The sequence below is a fragment of the Grus americana genome, chromosome 7 (genome assembly GCF_028858705.1).
Source record: "Grus americana isolate bGruAme1 chromosome 7, bGruAme1.mat, whole genome shotgun sequence".
Lineage (NCBI taxonomy): Eukaryota > Metazoa > Chordata > Aves > Gruiformes > Gruidae > Grus > Grus americana.
Window position 1 is genome coordinate 30,889,659 of NC_072858.1, and position 24,074 is coordinate 30,913,732.

General features: G+C 38.2%; 1 protein-coding gene across 3 annotated transcripts in view; it reads right to left on the bottom strand.

Moving 5' to 3' along the window:
* OGDHL (oxoglutarate dehydrogenase L) overlaps positions 1 to 24,074 on the bottom strand; it is a 56,534-nt gene that overhangs the window by 13,982 nt on the left and 18,478 nt on the right. For all 3 annotated transcript variants that reach the window (XM_054832672.1, XM_054832674.1, XM_054832673.1), the window contains 11 exons: positions 22,379 to 22,533; positions 19,296 to 19,442; positions 18,603 to 18,693; positions 17,913 to 18,092; positions 17,403 to 17,531; positions 16,845 to 17,024; positions 16,424 to 16,576; positions 14,958 to 15,060; positions 14,211 to 14,339; positions 11,736 to 11,886; positions 8,432 to 8,559 (listed from right to left, as the gene is read on the bottom strand). In XM_054832672.1, the coding sequence (XP_054688647.1) occupies positions 8,432 to 8,559; positions 11,736 to 11,886; positions 14,211 to 14,339; positions 14,958 to 15,060; positions 16,424 to 16,576; positions 16,845 to 17,024; positions 17,403 to 17,531; positions 17,913 to 18,092; positions 18,603 to 18,693; positions 19,296 to 19,442; positions 22,379 to 22,533 (1,546 nt within the window). The remainder of the gene's footprint in view (positions 1 to 8,431; positions 8,560 to 11,735; positions 11,887 to 14,210; positions 14,340 to 14,957; positions 15,061 to 16,423; positions 16,577 to 16,844; positions 17,025 to 17,402; positions 17,532 to 17,912; positions 18,093 to 18,602; positions 18,694 to 19,295; positions 19,443 to 22,378; positions 22,534 to 24,074) is intronic.

The following is a 24,074-nucleotide window of genomic DNA, read 5'->3' on the forward strand; positions in this document are numbered from 1 at the left end:
AGTGACAAATGCTGTTCTACAACATAGGCTTGATAGCAAAACCAGTTTAAGTAAAAACGAACACAGTTTGCGGTAACGAAGTATCTGTGCTGCTTAATTTGTCCCACTGGCCCTCAGCCTCCTCTCACCCCCAAACAGTCACAAGAGTAGTGTACGTTTAATTAAGACAGAAATGTGCCTAAGACTGACATTTGGGATGCGGAGAGAAATCCCTTCATATCTGAGAGGATGGTACACCTATCTAGATACTATGCATTAATTTGAGTTTCTCCTTTTTTAACTTGCAGATATTCTCAGGAGTACAGGACAAAAATATCAATCTGTAAAAATCTCATGTTGTGGATAATATTTCCTAGACCCAAAGGTGGCTATGAGCCCAAATGCAATCTTTAGTCAGGAACCTAATACACCTAAATATTGTATATCAGTAAAATCCAATACTGCTTTATGACCAGTAGTATTTAGTAAACTACAGTAAGCTGTTGTGAAGCCATGAAAAAACCCAAAGTCATTGGAACTATAGTTTCTGATTCTGATCAAAACCCCTCTACAACTCTTCTAATTAGAGAAGTTTCAGGAACTTCAAAAAACTCAGGCTTCCTTGAAGAGAGGAGCTTAGCATGCTACAGGGTCACCAGCAAGCAATAGCTGACATCTCTCATATACTTATCATTTGTGATTTATAGTCTGGTGACTTGAGGCTGCAGCCCCTCTAGGAGAGACTCTCTTTGTGAAATTCAGTGGATAAGAGAATTACTTCAAAGAGAATTGTAATACCAAAAAAATATATAAGGAATAATAGAAAAATACCTAAAGTATCTTTAAGATGGTCTGGCATTCCAGGTATTAAAAAAAAAAATCAATAAATTATGAGATAGAAGAGAACAACATGTGGCACATATAGCATACCAGTTATTTCCAGTGTTATCAGTGCAAGGTAATTGACTTAGCTACGGAGGAAGATTTCAGGATCAAGTCAAACCTATTCAAACCTCTTTGTTCTTTTTTGGTTTTGTTCAACTTTTTACTTTATGGTCACTATCAGAGAGATACTCTGCAGAGAGCTCTAAGCTAAGATTGAGGTCTTTGTGTGCTAGGTGCTACAAACATACACAAGTAGTTCCTTCCCTAGAAGTTTTACTGTCAAACTGGAGTGAAAAAAAAAGGAAAGAAGAAGGAAAAAGAAAAAAAGAATGAAGGACAAGCATTTCCACCTTACGAAGTTGAGAACTAAAGAACATGCAGTTACAGAAAATTTAAACTTGTCCAGTTCCACAAGGAAAACCTTCAACAAAACTAGTGAGATTTGTCATGTATCAAAGAAGTCCCTCTCTAACACGAACTACAAGAACATCTTTCCAACACTTGACTTGAAGTTTTGACATAGGTCATCTATCATGAAACTGAAACTGCTTTAGCTTAAGTTGATGACTACAGCTAATTGGAACTACAGGATTTCGTTCTTCTGCTCCAGGAACAGGCTCTTCAGTCAATGTCAGTATACAAACTTTCCTGGAAGGTTAGTAGAGGGACAACTGCAGGACAAGTTAACTGCATGAGAGAAAAAGCAACAAGAGCTTCAAGTGAAACTGTTTATTCAGAGAGAAAACAGTTTTACATATTGTTTTTATAATATGTCTTCATGGTCTGCTCCTTGGTAATTCCAACCCAGCTTTTTGTTTACCATCTCCAAGACAAGAAATCTTTGAGTCACTTGGCTTCTGGACTGCTGAACTCTGAACAGTCCATCCATGACTCCAGCAGATGCTCATGTTCACACCAAAAGGCAACTAGTAAGTTAGAGGCCAAAAGGTGACTGATAAGTCAGACAGATGGCTTTTCATCTGTGAGTCACCGTGACAGCACATTACCAAAGAGGATGGCTTTTGCTGACCATTCCTTTGGCCTGACTGCCTGATGAGCCTTTACTTTCAGAACATATTTTAAATCTCTGTCCTCATTTGTGTGATTCTATTGTTTTTAACACAATGCAAACAGTGGAAAAAATTACACAACTCCTTCAATTCTTGTTCCCAAAGGTATCTGAAAAATAGATTTCCCTAGATAGGCTTGAATCCCATTCTAATTTTACACAAGCATTAAGAGAACATTTCTACTGATTGGGTGACATGGTTGAGAAAATATGCAATATGTTCAAGACTTATTTGCGCATATGCTGCTCTCTGTAAGGATGGGGTAATCCAGCTTTTAGAGAAGAACAAACTGAGGTCTTGACTGCTTGGAGTTATCAATAATCACACAATGCTTTTCAAAGAGTATGGAGCTCTATGCATATTTAAAACTTGGTCAGAGCACACATCTAATTGTGTTTCATATACCAAAATCACCCCTAAAATTCACATGGAAAAAAGTGAGTCATTTCTCATTTCCTATCTTGTTGCCCACTTTGTGATAATAATCTCCACAGGGTGACAAAGTCCCATGTAAAGCTGCATTGAAAGGTGTGATCCTAACACAGATACCTTTTGTGAGCTTTCTGACAGCCATAAAAATATCTGGGAAAATATACCCTAATGTAATCTATACATTCTGATTAATATTTTCAAATTAATTCTGCCAAGACTACTATTTCATGGAACATGTGTCTGTAGTATACCCATGTTTGGTATACCAGAACTCATTTTCCACCAGGCAAATAACAATGAGAGTTCCTAACATTAAAGCTATTCCACCAGTGATTATAGCAATTGCTAGGGAGTCTGTCAAGAATTACGACCCCTACCCGTATGTGGAGAAAATCGTTTAAAGAGTAAGATCCAAACTGCTAAATTAAAAAAAAAAAATTATTGGTGGAAAGATGTCTAGACAGATGCAAGGTGAACAACCCGGGAGAGGGTGAGGTGCTTCTCTTGAAAGGGATTTGTTGGGCACCAGATGCATCAAGGTCAGGGAAGGTGACCAGAGCTGGAAACACTCCACAGTTGTAGAGATGGGACAGGAACTGCAAGGAAGCGGGCTCCTACCCAGGCCCCCATGAGGGCTCAGCCTCAGACCAGAGTAAAGGGTTAAAAAAACTGCAGCAGAGACCTTGCTAACTTTTATTGTGTCTGCAGAGACAAGAACTGAGCATTTCTTCAGAATGCTGTGCAAACTTTGTGAGTTTAAAGGATTAACTCTTAAGCAGTGACAAACACAGAGAACAGGTTTCAGCTGTGAGGAAATCCAGTGCACAGACAACGAGGCTGCAAGATGTAGCTTTCAAAGAAGGACAGATAAAGAATCCGCACACCCAAAAGGTGGCAGAGAGTCACCAGCCAGCTCCCAAACATCAGGCAGCCACTCAGAGCACACCAGGGCACAGGGAACCAGGAGCCAGCACAGCAGTTTGGTAAACTTGCAAACTGAGGGGAGAGACGAAAGAAGAATACACAGCTCTTGACTAAGGTTGCAAAACTAATGCTTTAATTGCTGAAGTTCATTAAGGTCCCTAGATGAGAAGCATAGCAGAAATACTTGTTTCTATTAGTCCAGTTCCTGCTGTGCTCCCTCACTGTTCTTTCGTCACTCTGGCAGAGGAAGAGGTGCTGTCAAACAAAGTGGCAGCTTACACAGCATATTATGCTGTGTTTTTCCCCACAGCACTTTTCCTGATTGTCATAAAAACTGTAGTTTTCCAATTAACACAAGTAAGGCTATAGCTTAATTCAATATGATTTCAAAGTGACTTAAGGCATGAATGTTAACTAATGGTTACAGAAGGCTTATCAGTGCAGGGATTTAACGTCAGAATGAGGAAAGTCACAAAGACAGATTTGTGCTATGTTTAACAAAAAATCTAAGCACAGGGACTAACGGAGGAACATGCATCCTTTCACAAACCCAAACACAGCCCAGGAGAAAGTGAAGTTAATACCCATCTGGTGGCTGATGCTATTAAACAGAAAGACTGATGCCTTCTCAGAGCTCCATGCAGATGCCATTGAGAACCTGGTCCTTGGTTAGTACAGTCTGTTCTATTTACTAACACAATTTCTGACAGATGTGTATTTTTTGTATTTGCTACTTCTAACCTTAAAAACATGTTGTTCTGAGTGAGTAGTAAAACCACATATTTCATCCTAGGAGTGTATTGCAAAAAAAAGTTTAAATCAATACCTGTCCTCTTCCCTTCATCTTCTGCTTTAAACATGACCTTCTCCCTTGAAAAAGCTGTACTCCAGGTCTCACGGTGCACCAATTTGCTGAACTATGCACTAGTTCCAGGTCTATCTTGCCTGGATGTTCCCGATATGGGATGTTACAGTCCAAGACCTCTCAAAGCCAGTACTGAATCTGACAGAGAGAATCATACCTCCTGGATGGAGAATCAACACTACACAAATCATTCTGAGGGCAGTAAAGAAAGACAGGAGATCCTTTCAAGTACTTAAAAAATGCTGAAGAGGTAGCATAGACTGCCTGTAAGTTACTTTTGCTTTTCTCCTCTATCTCAATCAGCAAATAAACTCAAACTTCTTTGCCTAAATGACTTCACACAGCCATCACACTCTCAGACATTCAGTTTCAGTAAAAGGGAAAATTTATAGCTAGACGAGTGGATGCGCAACTAAATTGTAATAATCTGAATATAGCTAAAATAGTAGACATAGGCAGTCAGACAAAATTATCAGAGGTTGTTAAATACTCTGATTTAATGCCTCAGTACACACACTCCACAGCTTCCTGTATACAAAGCATAAGCAATTGTTTGAACTACAAATTAACAAGACTGCCTTTGTTTTATTTCTCAGTGAAATCAATCTTGTCAGAGTATCATTTTAATGGAGCAGTTACACCCCAGGTGTTCCTAACCAGCTCAACAATAACTTGGTGCAAAGCTCACAGCTCTGAACAGATGCCAGCTCTTGGTTTACGGACCTGCCAAGGAAATAATCTGTAGTTTTACCATGCTGGGCTGTTCAATCCATTTTTACTTAGCTCTAGTTCACAGAAACTAAGGGAATTCCCAAAATGCTTCTGAGGTGCTGCATGTTAACACAGTCATAAATTAAATTCTTAACACCTTTTTTTTCTCCCCCTTTATATCCTCTCACAACCCTCCCACACCCCACCAAATACTTTAGGGCACTAATCCCAAAGTGTTCCTTGTAACAGGCTTATATAGCAGAAAAAACAGAGAAAATAAAGTTTTGGGGGTTTTTGCTACTCCTGAAGAATCAACTCCTTGAACTACAAACTTTCACTTATTCTTCCAAATACTAGAAAGGAGACCTGCTGATGTTACCAGCCAAAAAGGTAACAATTCCAATAGCTCCTCTTTGACTGAGATGCTTAACTAGAAGAGACACGTTCACACACTGCTGCTTATCCCAACACTGTCTCTCTATGGATACAAAACACAGGAGTAAACATGTTGGAGAAGGTTGATAAGTAAAAGCTAGCAAGGGAGAGGAAACTTAATTATAAAATGACTTCAACATAGAAACGTGGCATTTTTAGTTAAAAAAAAATCATCACTCATCAACTATTTCTATCAATTTAATTTCCTTTACTGTTAGAAAACATCTCAGACATGAGGGGTTTAAAGTTCTTAACAATTAAAAATATCAATATTGTTAGTTTTGAAGAACCTGTTATCACATCTGCTAAAGCAGAACTGCACAGAAATGGTATTCTTGTTTTCAGTGTATGAACAAACCCATATTTTGCCCTATTGCTTGTATTCAATGAAAGTTATTAAATCAACTTCCACATTTCTGCTGCTAAAGAAGGGGGAAGAGCAATAGTGAGCAGGATGAGATCAAGAAGGAGAAAAAAAAAAAGAGAGCCCACGGTTTATTTTTTAAAGAACAGAACTGTGGCAATAAGAATTGCCCTTCACACCATACCAACACTAGGCTTCCTAGACCTATTGAGGTGTAATTTTTGGAACAAAATCAGATTTCAACCATATCCAGACATTTGTCACTTTCACATTTGCATACGTTATTTGAATGTTAAAAAAACCCAGCAAAACCAGAAACCTTTGACCCACTTACCATAAAATTTGCAGCAACACTGTAAACAGGCTCAAGTTAAGAACGCCTAGACCAAACTGTGAGAAACAATTGGAAATTTGAAACAAAAAGTCATTCTTTGAAATTAAATTCTTGGGTTTTATCTATGCCAATTATTTTTCTTATGTTTATACACGTCTTTTGCACTCTCCTATTTAGAGTGTGCATTTACATGTTACTATATTAGCTTACAGAGGTACAAAGTTCTGTTCACAACACTTCTGCCACAATAATACCTGCTAACAATAATACCTAAAAAATCTCAGCTCCTCAGCCCATGTTCCAACTATACAGTTTTATGCCATTTTAATGTTAATATTATTAGCAATAGGTAATACGTAGCATATCTTGTGCTGGTTTTGGCTGGGACAGAGTTAATTTTCTTCATAGTAGCTAGTATGGGACTGTGTCCTGGATTTGTGCTGAAAACAGTGTTGATAACACAGGGATGTTTGTTACGGCTGAGCAGTGCTTACACAGAGCCAAGGCCTTTTCTGCTTCTCACCCCACCCCACCAGCAAGGAGGCTGAGGGTGCAGAAGGAGTTGGGAGGGGACACAGCTGGGACAGCTGACCTCAACTGACCAAAGGGATATTCCATACCATATGATGTTATGCTCTGTATATAAAGCTGGGGGAAGAAGGAAGGAAGGGGGGGGACATTCAGAGTGACAGCATTTGTCTTCCCAAGTAACCATTGTGTGGGATGGAGCAGTGATGAATGAATTCCTTGCTTTGTTTGTGTGTGCAGCTTTTGTTTTATGTATTAAACTGTCTTTATCTCAATCCATGATTTTTCTCACTTTTACTACTCCGATTCAAGGGGGGGGGAGGGAGGTGGGAGTGAGCAAGCAGCTGTGTGGTGCTTAGTTGCCAGCTGGGGTTAAACATGACATATGTAAAAATGACTACGTGATCAAATATTTCCAGAACTTTGAAGCAAGCAGCTATCAATTACCATCTTTACTACAATGTTTCATCTTTTTGCTTTCACACTAGCTCTGAAATGGATATGAAACAATATTTCATTATTTATCCATAGAATCAATAACATTTTTGATAAATTATTAGATGTATTTGTTTCATGCTCCACATTCCTCTTGCCACCCTCATCACGTCAGAGTGAGGTTATTCATTCTCTGTGGCTGAAGGTAAAATGCCTGTCCAGTACCAAAAATATAATTCACTATGATTAATTCTATCACTAACAAGAATTTGTTTTCTTGAAATAACACCATTCAGAATAGCAGTTCAGATAAGGCTAGGATGGATTTTTTTATCTATATTACAAAGTGTCCCTGATTTTGTTGACAGGTCTCTCCCCTTTTGAGAAAGCATTAGGTGCAGTGCACGTTCCAGTATTGCCAAGATCAACCACAACAGATGGATACTTTCAACTGAATCCCATAACTGTAAAATGTGGGGATGCTTAAGAGATGCCAGAACCTGAGAGGGAGAGCTTTGATGCCTGTTTCATATGAACTATTTTACAACTTATTTCCACATTGTCTTTTTTGCTGAGCTCTGCTTCTTGTACAGCTACGTTATTCTCTGAAATTCATCTTCTGCCATTACTATGTAATTTCCTGTTGAATAATAATGAGACCAATGCCAGCATATTCTGTGATTTTTCCATCAAAAGCTGCCGAAGTCTCCCAGTTAATAGTTTTGAAGTACAAGCATGTTCTAAGCAGCCTAAACAAACAGGTATACCATTTGAAGAGTGCAGAAAGTTTTGCACTGCAAGCACACTGAAACCTGCAAATTCACAGGCAACACACTCAAAAATTAAACAAGAAAAAAGAAACAAACCCACAAACACACATCTGGATGAAGTTTTCCCTTCTAATTTTTAATTTATTCTAAAATGTTAAAACTGAAATATACATTAAAACCAAAACCCATCATAGGACACTGTAGGAGAAACACCCAAGAGTTTGGCTTAAAGTTTATACTACAATGAGTTTTTTAAAAATCCTTCAAGATAAGACAACAACTAGGGACAAATCTCACAATGAACAGGGCAAATTTATTTAATCTCTTGGTAGAACTACTTTATTCAGGGGATGAGATGGGGGGAAATCAGTTTAGGCATTTTGATTGGATTTTAGGGCCTTGTTCTGCAATTCCTGGCTCGCACCTGATACAGAACTGCTATGAATGTGATAATGTCAAGATACAACAAAGGCAGAGTTTGTTTATTTTTAAATGCCACTAGCAGGAAAATTTTGTTCGTTTGTTTTGAGGCTTGGCAAACTCAAGTAACAAAGTAAAACTTTGTAGCCAGTAGGTTTAACCACATTAAAGCACAACCGAAAAAAAAATCCTCTTAATTAGCAGTCATCAGTTCCTACATCTTGTTTGAGACCTATTAAAACATAAGCAGATCTGTCAGATAGGTACCCCGAGACATACCTAAGACACCATATTCGGAGAGGGAGCTGTTACACACTGTATAGGGGGCCTGCTGCTCCCAGAGGTGATTCATGGGAACACACGTTCTCTTGTCAACTTCTTGATCATGAAGCACGTGATGACGATGGCTGCAAACAGGTGTTGAAAGAAATTTATTAGCTAAGAATAACTTTGGGCTTTAACAGAGCTATTTGCAAACCTATGTTCTAGAAAATGCGCAAGCAACACAGTTATCTTTGCTTTACACAACAGCCTGGTTTGGTTGAAATCTAGCAATACCGTCACATGTCTAAACACAATTGCTGCATTATAAGGACTTTCACTGACTATCCAGGCTTGTTCTCAAGCACTCATGGAAACTGAAAATACCTCATCACTAGTAGAACTGGGGGGTGGGTGGGGGGACATAGGGGAAGCGATAGGGAGGTTGTTGCTATAAAATAGACTGATCAAAGTAATAAATAAATAAATAAGAAAAAAAATTGTTATTAAAAACATTTCACTCTGCCTCCATGGCGAATTCTATTAATCTTTTCCTTAAAGCAACTCTTGTTTCTCTTTTATGCAAAAATTTAATCTAATCTCAGCACCAAGTCTTGAAGTAGTTGTCTCCTCTTTCCTGGTATTTCCACTCACATGCACCATTTACAGTTCTCTAGAACACCATTAATCAGCATTAGAATGGGGCACCAAGGAACACTACCAAGACAGAGATGACTGAAGTAATTACTGTAATCCATTAACTCTCTGAGCAGACTGAGTGAATCACACCAATATGTCCAACTTTACAACTGCTAACATAAGGACAGTTATTATACTGGTAACAACTACTGTGTGTTGTATAGCTGCCAGCACTGAACTGAAGATTGAATCTTTTTGTACTTCCCTTTGCTATAATGAATGCTAGCGAAAGAGCTCTGAAATGTATTTAGAAGTCAACAATATAAGGCCATGAAAAGACAATCTTTGGAGAACAGCTCAGGGAGGGAGGCAGATAGATATGGGAACATACACACACACACCCCCCAAACAGCTGTTAGGCAGAAATAATTTTTGCCACTGTCATTTTATTTTTGTCATTCAGCCGAAGATAGAAGGTCTAGCTATGCGATAAACTTCTTGAGCATGAACTTTTGTGTTTCCCCAGCAAAAGGTGATTGCAACGAGCATAGATGGACAGCCAGAAATACACAGACATGCACGTCAGATTTTGCTGTTGCGCAATTGTCAGGCTTACTGACATCAAACCAGCACAGAATCAAGTCTCTCCCTCCCTCCCCCTTCCTTCTCCAGAGTGTCTCCAAGAAGTGAAGGGGCCCAGGCCTATCTGCAGCTTTATCTAGCTTCTGTCTATTGATAACATGGAGTACTGAAATAGAAAGAAAGCAAGTTGTCATCACACTGAATACTGACAGAAAGTACTATTTTCTAGACAGCACTTTAGAAACTCTAAAGTAATGAAAGCACTCCCATCATGTTGTTTTCATTACAGCAACGCAGTATCTTCAATTCTTCCCAAATTCTAGCTGATACTCCCTCTTCAATTAGTCCCAGAGATTTGAGACATTATGTACTTCAAGGATTTTTGGGGGTAGGGAAGGGTCTTCTCAGTACAGCGAGAGGATAAAATGACATATACTTTCTATGTGTTTACAATGTGTTTTTTCCAATAAAACTGCACCAGCATTTGCAAATGTCTTCAGTTGTTAGGGAAGTTGTTCAGCTTTGTTATAAATGACAAAGAAACCAAACCACAGCTGAAAAAGAACAGCTTTACTGAGAACTGCAGTATCTCTTAGATGTGTTTGCACCACAAGTTAACTTTTCTTCTCATCCTTCTGACAAAATGAGCCTGAATATAGTATAACAGGCTGTCTTAGACATTTCTACAGTGTTCTCTTCTATTTGACAGAGTAGTTGAATGTTATCTGACTTCCTTGGGTCCAAGGCATTTTTTTAATCTCACCCTTTATTGTTCCACTGCCATATCACACTCATAACAAAAATTCATAATCACACCATAGGCTAGTATTTTGTAGATTCCACTACTCATCAGGCAAACTCAAAACCCAGCAGTAAAGCAGAACGAGGTTACTGTAAGTCAAACATCTGCAGTACCAGCTTCAGTCCTGACCTTAACAAGAATTTGAATGCCTTTTTACTCCTTTTCCAAAAGACTGAATAGTAAAATCCAGATGGCAGAGGAATCCTTAGCTAGTCTTCGCCAGTCTGAATAGTTTTTTATTTGAACACATTTTTTCTTTTTCCCCCCTATATTGCTGTGAGCACAACTATTTTTGCTTAAATAAACATCAAGAAAATCTGGACGATAGTTCCGGAAAATCCTCTTCCACCAGTGAGAGAACTGGGAATACAGAGAATCAGTAGTCTCAAGACAAGTCTATAGGCGTGCTCTAGCCATGACTAAGCACTCACCTGAGAAGGTGGGCATGTTGCTAAACAATGAACATGTGTGAATCGAGGTTGGGGGGATCTCCCCATTTTCAGTTTTGTTTTCAGGTCCTGTCTGAAGGATTTTGTTAAACTGCCATTAGAATTGGAGTAAACAGAAGAAAACCCAGCAAGACTGGATACCAAATGAAGCTCAGCACAGGAACAGAGCACTGTACCAGAGAAGGCAGGCACCAAGATTTATCTCTCTCTCCTGCAAGCGTTCACAATGAGGCACAGTGCAGCTGCTAGTTCATTCACCCCCAGCAATGGGCTTTGCATCAAAGGCTTCAATTAAATACATCATTAACATTTCACTCCACGGAGAATCAGGTAAGGCAGCAGAACTGTATACATTTTTACCAAGTGATCTGATTCTGCGTTCATTCATGCTCCAAAATTCTCGGTATAAAGGATCTTGTTTCACTTAAAAAAGCCTTGCCAACTGGCAATGTGCTTGTTCACAGGATACCCGAGTTCCAAGGAGTCACCACTGGAATGGTATTTAAAAGACTTCAGAATCTGCAGCAGCAAATGCCCTTCTTTTACTTCTCAGCAATTAGATGGACTGCAACTGAATTTTTAGTTAAAAAGCAGAAAAAAAAAATTCTGCTTTTCAGCAAAAGAAGGAAGAAAGTATCTAAGAACATTTGATCTACCTTAAATACAATTCTTTAAAATGCTGTTTACAGAGACACAGGAGATTTGATTATTCTTGACTGCCAGAATCTATAACATCCAGATTGATGCTGATTAGCCTCAACATCCCCTTCCCTGCAGAAGATCATATTGTTTAAAAAATGTGAAGGTTTTTAAGTATGGCACAGCATTTAGCAATTATCTCAGTACTTACCTAAAAGTACCCCTCTCCACATCCTGTCCACTTAGTCGGACATGGATCCCTTCTTTCAGAAAAGAGCCAAAAGCCATGTATTCTGCTAAGGCCCAGTCAACAACCCTGTTCTTGGTCATTTCCAGGCGGGCTCTCAAAATCCGAGAGAGTCCTACATTGGAATAAACATCAGAAATCGATGGACCTCCTTCAGAGATATTTCATATTCACATTACATTCACCATTCTCCTTCCCCACTGGCTAAGTTAAACACCGATCTTTTTAGGATCTACAAATTGTTCTTCTAGAATTGAACCGCTAGCAAAGCAAAATAATTTGTTTCCCAGACAAAGGGTTGCATAATGTTCATACCTTGTTTTAGAGGAAGAAAATAAGATTGGCTGTGTCAGAAACTACTGAGGACAATTAAAAAGACTCATGGTGAAATACTTCTTAAAGATCTATTTTAACATCTCTAACACCAAGTATTGTTTTATAAGAGACTAAAACCATCAGCTATCGGGTTCGTGATTTTTTTCTTCTTTCTCCCTCTCTCTCGTTTTTTCTTGGCATTTGTCTTATTGGACTTCTGGACATGTTACAAAGAGAAACAGGCCAGATTAATCAATACTATGAATATCATATAAATAGGAAATTGTAGCAGCTGCCAACAGATTTTCAGTTGGTAACCAAAAGCTGTTTGGTTTTTTTTTTTACAGTAAAGATTTTATAACTCCATAAGCCAAAACACAAGTTGCAACACTGACTTTTAAAGGGAATAAAACTTCAAAGCTGCACATGGGTGCTTCCAGCTTCGGGGCTATAAGCCTAGTGTGTTTAGTGTCACTTGACACCATCTTATTTTCACATATGCACTGATGCTTTTGGCAAGCTGTTCTATTTGATATTTTCCCATACTTCCCTTTGTTACTTTCCCCATTTTTACAAAAAATCACCTTGCTTGCTTTCTACATAAAACTATTCTGTCATCAAGATTATTGCATTTTAAGTAAAAAAAAAATCTTGGAAGTTTTCTTTTTAGAATATACTAAACATTTGATAAAATAATCTTCCAATTGTTTGTTGAAAGACTGCTAGAGATAAAGCTGTTTCTTTCTAGTGGAAGAACGAGGTACTTCAAAGGCGCTCTTCCCCTTCTAATTCTCCCAAAATTTTCTCTTTCATGGCCTTTTAAACTGCATAAAAGAATCTAGCAGACCAAAGTTTGCTTTGAACAATAAATCCACCTTATATACTGGCAAGTGTTACTTAGTGTCAATGGTTAATCAAGTTACTAAAGAGAGACTGTCTTACTTTTTTAATTAGAATGTCTACTAATAGATTTTATTGGCTGACTATAATTTCAAATTTATCAGTGTCACAACAAAGTGCACAAATGTATAGAAGAGTTTTAATGTTCATCTATTAATTGTATCTGCTCAACAAACTTGCAATTGATAACTGGGAATGCCCTATCGCCATTACTTTTAACAGTGTTTAATTGTCCCGGAAACACACAAACACATAGTACATGTACAGGAGACACACTTTATTCCTTGATGGATGACACTGGAGAAGAAAGATTAGCTAGAGATTTTACTCAGAAAAAAAAGCTCTTTCTCCTGATCCTAAGTACATTCCAACATACCAGCAACAAAAGAAAAAAGATCCCTAAACAAAGCGTCTCCATGTTTCCGCATGGAATGAACATGTTATTGCTCCCTGTAGAGCTGCTAGACTTCAACCTGACCAAGTAGTAAAAGAATTAACTCAGAACTTTGACATAGTGCCAGGTGCTCCCCAGTGAGACAGGCACATTTAACTTCTTACTGTAATAGATGCCAAATTCAGAATTGAGTCTCTTCGGACCAAAAGCTAAGACTTTGAGAAAACACTAGATTTATGCAATCATCAAAGCTAAATGGTAAGTTGAGAGGAAAATTGTATCCGAATTTGCCCACAGAGTCCATTCAGCTGTACTAAAACTAGGCTCATAGTGTGTCAGCAACGTTGCCAGGTCTGAAAAGACCAAGCTATATTCCTGAGTGGAAAGTTATCTAACAAGAAGAAAACTCTCTTAAGTGGACCTCAAATTACCAGTGGTTTTAGCATTAAAAAACCCATTAATAGTGCTTCCTGAGATGGGCACCTTATTTCACAGTAAGTCCCACAAACATGCTGCATTTTCCACAAGGACTTGAAGAATGAAAGGAGGTATTAACTTAATGTTTCAAAGAGACTTTTACCTCCCTCAGAGGAAAACCTATTTTAATGAGGTAGGGAACAGAAGTGGCGTGATACTGAAAGAGCATTACGCTGAGAACAAGCAGCAGGACCTTAAATGTCACATTCTCCTTGCCCATGGGGTAGAAGAGTTAAAATAAAAGTCACAGGCATTTTCCTCTTTGGGAAATAGCCCAACAGCAACTCGTGTGCAGAAATATAAAATCTGAGCAAGAAACGTAGCCACTAGGAGAAACAAAGACTCCAGCTGACCTGCATGTATTTTGAAGTCTTTGACTGGCACTGAACTAGCTACGTTGCCAATGTGAGTCAGCAGGTCTTCTGAAATGCCAGTTGGAGGACAAGACATGCTCTTGGGTTCTCCATCCACGTTAAAGAATCCTGGAAGTAAAAGATTTGGTGAGAGGTTCAAGGAGTGATTAAGAGATATCTACATGATTTACAATTTATTTAAAAATTCACAACTCTTCAAAGACATTCCAAGCAGCAGCCTAAACCTAGTTCTTCACCTTTCACTGAGAGAAACAATTATTCTGATTGTCTGCATGACAAGAGAACTTGACCTTACAGGCACAACACGATCTGTTTTGTTTCTGCTTTCACTCCCTGTGAAGTCCAACTATGTGGGCAGAGGCAGCCAATAAAAGGCAATCAATCCCCCCCCCCCAAAAAAAAGAGGAGTATGAGACATACTCCTTCTTCCTGAAGGCACAAGACAGTTATTACAGGAAAAACACTTCTCTGCTGAAGTGAAAAGATGTCATTAGAGGTCTTTTTCAAAGTCACACCTTACTTTGCGTGTTTTTTTTTAAGAAAAGCACCTCTTTCAAGTAGATCTGGCAGAATGTTTTATTTACTATTAACAGGGGCAAACCAAAGGTCACATATTTTATTTTAAAGGAGCAGTCTGATAAAAACCATTGAAGAGTTCTATAACATGAACTTGAAATAAAAGCACAGTAATATTAACACCAGGATAAGTGAAAGGACACTTCTTACCAGGCCAAGGTGAATCGAGCCAGTGCTTGATATGTAGGATCTTGTTATCCTTAGATCTAGTATATGCTTCTTCACATATTCTGTCATACTTTGCAATTTCTTCCTGCAGAACAAAAGCTTTCTTTTTAAAATGGATAAACATAACCCCTTTGTATCTTACAGATGACATCTACCATACAGTATGATAAAAAGTTGCTTAACTCCAGAAGAAAATTTAGTTACAGTTATGCAAACAAACAATTTCATTTTATCTAGGATCAAATTACCTTCTAGAAACATGCTTGCCCACATTAACCTAAATAAATTATTTAGTTTATTGGACAGGTGTTAGAATACTAAGAGCTGAAGTTGCAAGCAGTACTCTAGAATGAGACAGAACTGAAGTACCAAATATAGTTTACAGTCATACTTCTAAGATCAGCACTATCCAGCTCTCATACTTCACTATACAGAAGCCACTAAAGACTAGAAAAGAACTTCTAAGAAAACTAGTCTGGCTAAGAGAGTTTAGCTAAGAATCCACTGGCTACACCTATCAACGGCAAGAGTTACAAAGCCATATTCCGTAGAGGCAGAATCCCTCTACAATATCTATGTTTCAATCCAAAACCATACCCAAGTTACCGAGCTAGCTGATCTTTAAAGTAGTTAACAGCAATGTTGAGCTCAGTCTGTACAGCAAAATATCCATCCAGGATCCTGGATCCAGTCACCAAAGCCCATGCCACTACTGGCACACTCTTACGACGATTCAGGATAGCTAGTTCTGCATGAGCTGTGATCATTCCTGCAGATAACAGAATGCACCTACATGAACAGCTTTTTTGTTGATCTGCAATACTGTGTCACTACATAGCTAGCCGCACCTTCTCAGAAGGTCCTTTGTTGCATCTGCACCCTACACATTCCCTTTTAAAAAGATTAAGTTAAAGATCTAAGCAGCTTAATACAAGCACCAGATTCTACACTTCATCCTTCCGGAATATTTCAAGTGATCTCTGAACTTAGTTGAATCACTGCAAGAAAATAAAAAGGTTAAATTGATTTTATTGCATTACTGCTGGATACAAGCCTGCCAAGGTTATCAATATGAAGCTACGCAGTTACACCTACAAGCATTCAAATACTGCCTTACTGCTGAATCAAGATTCTAGAGATGAAGAAGAGCAGCTGACAAATGCCTCCATCTCCAACATTCACATCTGATCACCTTTTACAAATCTCAGAACTGAAGCATTTTTTCTGTGCATGATGCCTTAATTACTTCACAGTACTTTCAGTCCTTTTGTTACAATGATACTATCTATTTTACATTAAAATCCAAACCAAATTGAATCGGAAAGTGTCAAAGGGTGAAGACTCATCAGAGTAATGAAAGGAAGGTTTTTAAGTAGACAGCATACAGTGACAGTTGTGTCTTCCTACTGACAGCTTCTTAAGTTCCCTTCAACTCTGTTGTCACGTACCTCAAACTCCTGCAGTGTTACAGTCCCATCTGCAATCAGTTTGTCAGCATACTTCTTTAGCACTGGCACCTGCTTATGAATCTGCTTGTACATTAGAGGCTGGGTGAACATTGGTTCATCCATTTCATTGTGCCCTCTCCTACGGTAACAAACCTACAAAGGGGAAGATTGTTTCTGTTGGTAAGGAAAAATGTACAATGAAATCCTTCAATCTCAGAGGTTTACAGAGATTTTAGGAGGTTTATGATATAAAAACATTTATGGATTTTTGTGGGGCTGTTCATTGTTAGTTTTTTTTAAATGAAGAAACTAAAGGCCATTCAAAACAAAATATGTTTCTTGACTGGGTCTTCTAAGCCACAAAAAATAAGAGAGTACTATATAACACAAGGAATGAAAAGTTAAGAAGACCAAGACTTACCAAGTCAACCACCACATCTTTATTGAATGTGTTTCGCCATTCTGCAGCTACACTGCACACATACATCACTGCTTCAGGGTCATCAGCATTCACATGAAAAATGGGAGCATTGACCACACGAGCAACATCAGTAGGATATGGAGAAGAACGGGCCATACGGGGGTCTGTGGTAAAGCCAATCTAAAAATTCCAGAAACTTCCATGAAAATGTGGGCATCTCCCTCTACTTTGTTTTGAACGCTTGAGGTTTTCATTTAATAGTCATTTACACAGCAGTTGTATCAGCTTTTCATTTTGGCTAGCTAGCTTCTTTTTGCTCCATTAAAGACAAAAAACCCCCAAACCTAATCCAATTAGGTGTTATAAATGGAATTAAATAAATGTAGGTGATAAAATATTATCCACTCAAAGTTGCTAGATACTATGATCGCTTTCAGGAACACCCTAACCGTTCTAATAAATGGAGAGGACAATGCACCCAGCTAATAACAAGAATAAAACAAAATACACTAGCAACTATTCAGCAGACAAGTTTTTGGAAAATGCTCTACTCGTTACCTGGTTGTTGACCACAACATGAATAGTGCCATTCGTGGTGTAGGATGGGAGGTCACTAAGATGAAACGTCTCGTAAACCACTCCTTGTCCTGCAAAGGCAGCATCCCCATGTAATAATATGGACATAACCTAAGAGGGAGGATTATACACACACATCCACACATATATTAGAAAGCAAAACTGCAACTTAAGCTTCTCAGCAGGATTTCTTTGCTCCATATTTCTGTAGTGCTTATAAAACAGAACTGTATTTTTATAATAAACCATAGACTTGTCAGCATTCTGCTGCCTTTGCTCAGTTTGCAAATGAAAAAGTTTTAAGCCTACTTCCTGAAGTTACTGTTGAGGTACCCTGTCAAAAACCTTACCTAGTTCAACAGGTGACATATCCCTTTTGTGAAGGAGGAAGAGAGGAAGATTCTGTGATACAAAAGTACTGGTAAACTACTTTTATTAAAAATAATATGAAAAACTACTGGTAAGAGTTACTATATTAAAAAAAATCTTTACCTTTTTCCCTGCCGTATCTCCTCGATAAAACTGTTCGGCTTTTGTCTTCCCTTGCACAACAGGATCAACTGCTTCCAAGTGAGAAGGGTTAGCCATCAGCGACAGAGTGATTTTCTTGTTTGTTGCTCGGTTGATCCTCTCATGGTACATTCCCAGATGATATTTTACATCCCCAGATCCCTAACATGCAAGATGTAGTCACAATTCAGGAATGGCATTCATAGCAGCTACAGCCGATTGACTAAGCCTAAAATTTGTGCTTCAGTCTGAAAAATGCATCTAGCTAACTATACATCAGTATGTACTATGGGTTTGACACCATAATTTCAAACTAGAGCACTGTTCCTATTTTTTCATCTTAGTGTCACTATCCAATATTGGATAAATATTTACAAAATACTGATATTTATTTCATTTATGTAAAACAAAGAAAAATGTTTAGAGATTATGAACTCAGTCAAATGACCTGGAACTTACTTATCTACAGACATTCCTATGACACCTTCTGCATGTTAGAGGTACAGTATAGTCTTCAAATTTGTTAAGAAATTTCACCAAATCATATTCCTCAAACTAGAAAAGAAGACAATGCATTTCAGCAGCTATTTTCATAATAACCATGACCAAAATGACTAAAAACTACCTCGAATGTTGACCTCTCTATATAGTAGTTTTGAAGAAGCATCTTACCTCATCAGCTGCTTCAAGTTTGGGATCAAACTGACAGAAGATCTGCTCCAGCTCTTTTCGGATTACGTTAGCCAATACATTCAGCCTACCTCTGAGAAAATTCCAAACATGGTTATGTCTCAAAAATGTTAATAACATAGTTAACAGCATAAAACTTATAAAATCAGCAAGTCATCTCTGTCAGAAACTTGCAAGTAAGAAGTTCACTTCAAACTTCTGAACCTGAAACCTTTCATTCTACCCTGCTCCTCCCATTGCAAAGTTCCTCCAGTGCATTCGCACAGAGATTTTATAGCACCTAGCTATCCAAGTATGAGCAATGAATTTTGTAGCTATCTAGCAGTTTTAACACGATGACATTAATAATTAAGGCAGACTGCAAAAGTAAGTTTGATACTACCTTGCCAAGCTTTCTCAGTTCTAAACTCTATGCAATAGGATAGATACCATGGCTGTCACATTTGCTTGCAGCTTCAAAGTACACTGAAGAGAGTTTCACTAGCATTTATCTGTGAAGCCTGTAGCCTCTCACCGACAGGTACTTGTTACAGTTCTGTGATACCATTACTCGCTATGACTGACTCTTGCTACCCTAGCTTCTGCAATATCAACTTTGTTAATAAAATTCTAGAACACAAAACTTGTCTTAAGACAATAAAAGCCCATTTGTTGGGGGCTTTCCATTGACATTACCTATGAGGCATCCCCATTATAACATATTCAATTCCCATTTCGCTGGATTTATCAATGATGGTCTTAAGTGCAGGAATCATTACTTCACATCCTTCCAAACCAAATCTCTTTTCAGAGGACCACTTGCGAGCAAGGAAGTCTTCAAATCTTTGCCAAAAAGAAACAAAAAAAACCAAGAGGGAGTTTTCGTATTAAGATAATGCAGAAAATATAAAAAATACTTACTGACAAACGTTTTTTAGCAAATAAAGTTACATTACACTGTTTTAAAATATCTGTGAAAACATGTTTTTAAGCCTCTGGAAGTGAGTCACATGTTGGGAGGGAGATGTAGGAGACAATTAAGTCTTTCTCCTCCATCTGAGAAGTATTTACCAGGACTTTGAAACAATTCAGACAGGAAGAAGAGTCTCCACCTCAGACAAAATTCACTTCCCAAGTTAAACTCTGCTCCTTCCCATGTATACAAAATGTATACTGACCACTGGGAAGGCAGAGGAACAGCAAAGAAGTCTCTTCTATGGATTGAAGAAGACATAACAGAGAACCTGTATTTTCTGGAAGTAACAATTAAAAACTTGGAGAAACACAGTTGAAAGCACGCCTATTTCATAGGTCCTACTCAATGGCAAGGCTCCTTAGACTGCGTGATGTAACAGCTGGTAATGTGCCAAGAACTAGGACACTGGTATCTTTGCCTCAGCTGCAGCAGAAAAAAGATGTCAATCCTTGACAACTCTATGTTCTTTCATTCTTTAATGCATTTGGGCCAGAGGCAATGTGAGTGGCTAAAAAGTACCTTTTAACAAACGCTGAAAGGATTACATGTTGTAAAGCTTGGAGATACAAAAGGCAAAGAAAATACATCTTCATGAAAACAACTGTATTGGTTACATCATCTGTGCAATGCCTTGACTCATAACATTGCCATAATCCATTAATACTCCAGCTTATTCCTCACTTAGAATGCTGATATTTACCTGTTTAGGTTGAAATCCTAAAAGCAGTGAAATGAAGAATTGCTAAAAGACTCCTTATCTCACCCACCAACACCCTTACAATTCAGGCATCTAAGCAACAAGCCAGGCCCTCAGCTGAGCTATGCTTCCTCGGGGAAGTTTGCAGGGCTATGGCAGTTTATATAACCTGAAAGCAGGGTCCCATGTGAACAGCAAGTCCTACAGGGCAAATCCAAGTGGTGGCTGTACACACTATTTTGCTCCTCTTTGCAGCTGCACGTTAAGCCAGTACTGATCAAGCCGAAAGTTCATTATTTGAGGCAAACTGCCACTAAGTGTGCAGAACTACAGTATTTCACAGTCACATCTTTCAAGTCCCCCATAAGCCACTGTGCGTTCATGAGGGCTGGCAGCTCATCCGCTGTCACTGCATGTGTTCAGTACCCAACAAGGAGTAAGTCTTGTGAAAGATGGTTACTCTCAGAAGGGATAATCTAGAAATGCTTGACCCTGGACAGCTTAAGAAGTTGCCCAGATCAGACTACGCAATCAGGGTCTAACATGTTTACTAATGCATACACAACGTAGCTCAAAAGATACACAATGAGTATTTTACAGGAGGAAGAATGAAAAAAAATGACTCTTTGTTCAATAATCTATCAGTGAACACCACAAAGGATGAGAAATCCTACTTTAAAAATAATTTTCGAGTACCTGAAGTATGCTGTACTTGGAATGAACACTTTTGAAAACAGTATTCTTGAGCAAAATCATGACTATCTGCTTTACAAAGCCACAAATCTCAAGAGCACAACCAGTTTTCCATAAAACCAGATTTTTTTCTTGATCATCTTCAGACAAAAAAAGCACACTAGAGACAGCTGAATAGAAATACATGTAAAACTTTTTTTTTCCATTTTCAGCAGACAATTAATTTGGGAGAAGGTGAACATTCGGCTCCTTCATGCTACTAGAAACCCTGGATCTTTCCACAGCTCAGACAGACAGGAATAAATGCACAAATTCTTGTCTCAAGATAAATGGAGATGGCTCATACTGAGGGCTTGTTAAACAAACTTTCTCAAGTGCAATATTCATTTGACCATTAAATGATTTTTTTATTTCTGTTTAAATGAAACTTTTAACCAGACAAACAATCTTGCTATAATATTGGCAAACAAAATCTGGCAAAAATATCTTCCAACACCTCCAACAAGCACTTCATTTTTAAGTCTTTGAACATAGAAGCTTAATAAAAAAATATGTCTTTATAAATCTCTAACTCTTTGTTTATCCAAGGATATGCAAACTGTTTCAGATTGTAAGAACTGTAATAAATCTTGTGCCTGAGAAGACAGTCTTGTCCTAGGGGTGAGAGGGTAATTCAGTCTCTGGGATCACAGTATTTCCATACAGATAGCCACAAGAGGAGCAATCAATAAGCTGTTTCCAAATGTGCTTTCATATATTGCAGAGACCAAAAATACTGCTGCCAGGCCATGCAACAGTACAGCACATCTTGGCATACCTCAGAAGGAAAAGGGCAAATACAGGACTTGAAATCATACTATGCCTCTCAAATCCAGTCCCACCTTGGCACAGCTTTCCAAAGAGACTGTTAGCATCCCAGCGAGTCAAACAATGCTCATGCCAACATTTCACCCATCTAAAAATTCTCCATGAGTTGACTATTAGGACGGCTTCCTTTGATCATATGCTACTAGAAAGATGCACAGTAGCTAGAATATAGCAGAATATCAGTATCTAATGTTGTTCTGAAACAGGTTATGACTATTTAACACAGATGCATATTACTAGTCTGTTGAAGTAATTTTTCCCAGTTTATCTCCACAAGCCAATGAAAAGATTGCCAGATATGCCGCTAAAGGTTGCACAAGTGTTACAGAACACAACTTGCCTTTCAAGAAAACAGAATGTTAAAAGTCACTACACAGACCCTGACATATCTCACAGCACACACTTTCATATTGCTACCAGGTTAACTACACCCACGTGCACTCCAGATTTCACTTGGACTCTTCACCTCCAGCTCAGCAGTTTACAGACCGCACCAGCTTACACTTGGCAGTCACAGAGCAGTTTCCCAGCACCACCCCAGCATACCTCATTGAGCGCACCAGCCTTGCCAACAAAGTCCTTTTTTCCTCATTAGTAAACTTCATAACTCCTGGAGTCTCAAACTTCTGCCGGATCCACTGGCACTGCTCCACATCATTGATGAACATAAACTCCAAGCCAATGTGTTGGCAGTAGGTATTCTAGGACATGAAAACACCAACATGGAAGCTTTAGGAGTTAGTGCACCATGAAGAAAATATATTTTTTAAAATGTATTTTCTATATATATTATTCTGTTGAAAGCTATCTTGTCTTCTTCCTCTTCCACTATATCTTCCCCACAGTAATCCTGTAAGTGATTAAGTTATTTTACTGAATCTAGTTTTGTGCCAGAAAGCTTTCTCCACAAAGTAACATTTCAAAATTTTGAATCTGGAAGATTCTCATTTGGTAATGCATTCAAAGTAGGCCAATAAACCTGCCTTAAACTGAATGGCATATTTCACCTAACTCACTATTGTTCTTACAAGCATGATAGTCTTTTCTTTAGGTGCACCCGCAAAGATTTCAAGTCATTTATCAAAATTTACCCTGTCTTTTTAAAATGTCACCTGAAATCAAGCAATAAAGACAATAAGACAACAGCTATGAAGCCTCATGCAAATTATAACTGTCAAGTCTCAGAAGGATGGAAATCTGGAAATCCAAGCAGCTGAGAGCAGAGAAAGGACAGGCAAAAATGCAAAGACACTTCAGAAATTTTATCTCCTTGTTGCAATTTTATTTTTCTTTTTCTTACCTTAAAAAGAATATTTCACCAGAAAAATGTGTCCAAAATACAACAGAAGAAAGACGTATGGTGAATTTGATTTGCGACAAAACCACTCTGAACACATACTATGTGCTCTCTATTGCCGTTACTGATTTTGTCCATTTATTCACACATTACAATTTTAAAGATTATCACTTGAAAATTGCTGCACAGACATGCTAGAAGGGCAAAAACCAAAATAGCAAATATAGAGCTCAAATGCACAACAGAGCTGTTGTGGCTTAACAACTTACCATGCTTCAGCTAAGCCAATGTAATAGTCAAATGTGCAAGTCAACACATTCTGTCACACTTGCAACAGGTCAAAGCCATGAACTCTTGTATGCTCAGTAATTATTTTATTTTTACATTCTTGTAACTCAGTTCCATATTTCATCCTTTAAAATATTTCCTCACCCCTAGCCCTTTTTACTCCAATGGATTTCATTACCATGCAACAGAAGTCTCTACAACTTCAGTACTCCAAAATCCTGGGAAAAGCACAATCAGGAATATCCAATACTTACTAACTCAGTAGTTGACAAATTCATTACCATTCCTACTTGCTGTTTTGTTACTTGGAATTCTCCTCTAATTATATTTATTCGTTTAAATTATTTTTGCTTTAAATTATTTTAGCTTTGATGACTTCACATGGCATAACCATATCACCTGTCAGATAATGAAACTCTAGAAAAAAGGACTGGGGATGGAAAACAAGGACCATCACTATCTACAAGCTACAGCTGGGCTTTCATGAATTTGGTACCCAACCATCATATTTTTACTCAGGTAAAAGTCTCACTAAAGCTAGGGCTCTGAGAGCAACCTCTGCACGTCCTGAGTACTGTATGCAAAGGTGTTTTAACCATGGTAGGACGCTTAAAAGACAAGGCTCTACTCCTTTTAAACAACATCAGCTCTTTACAG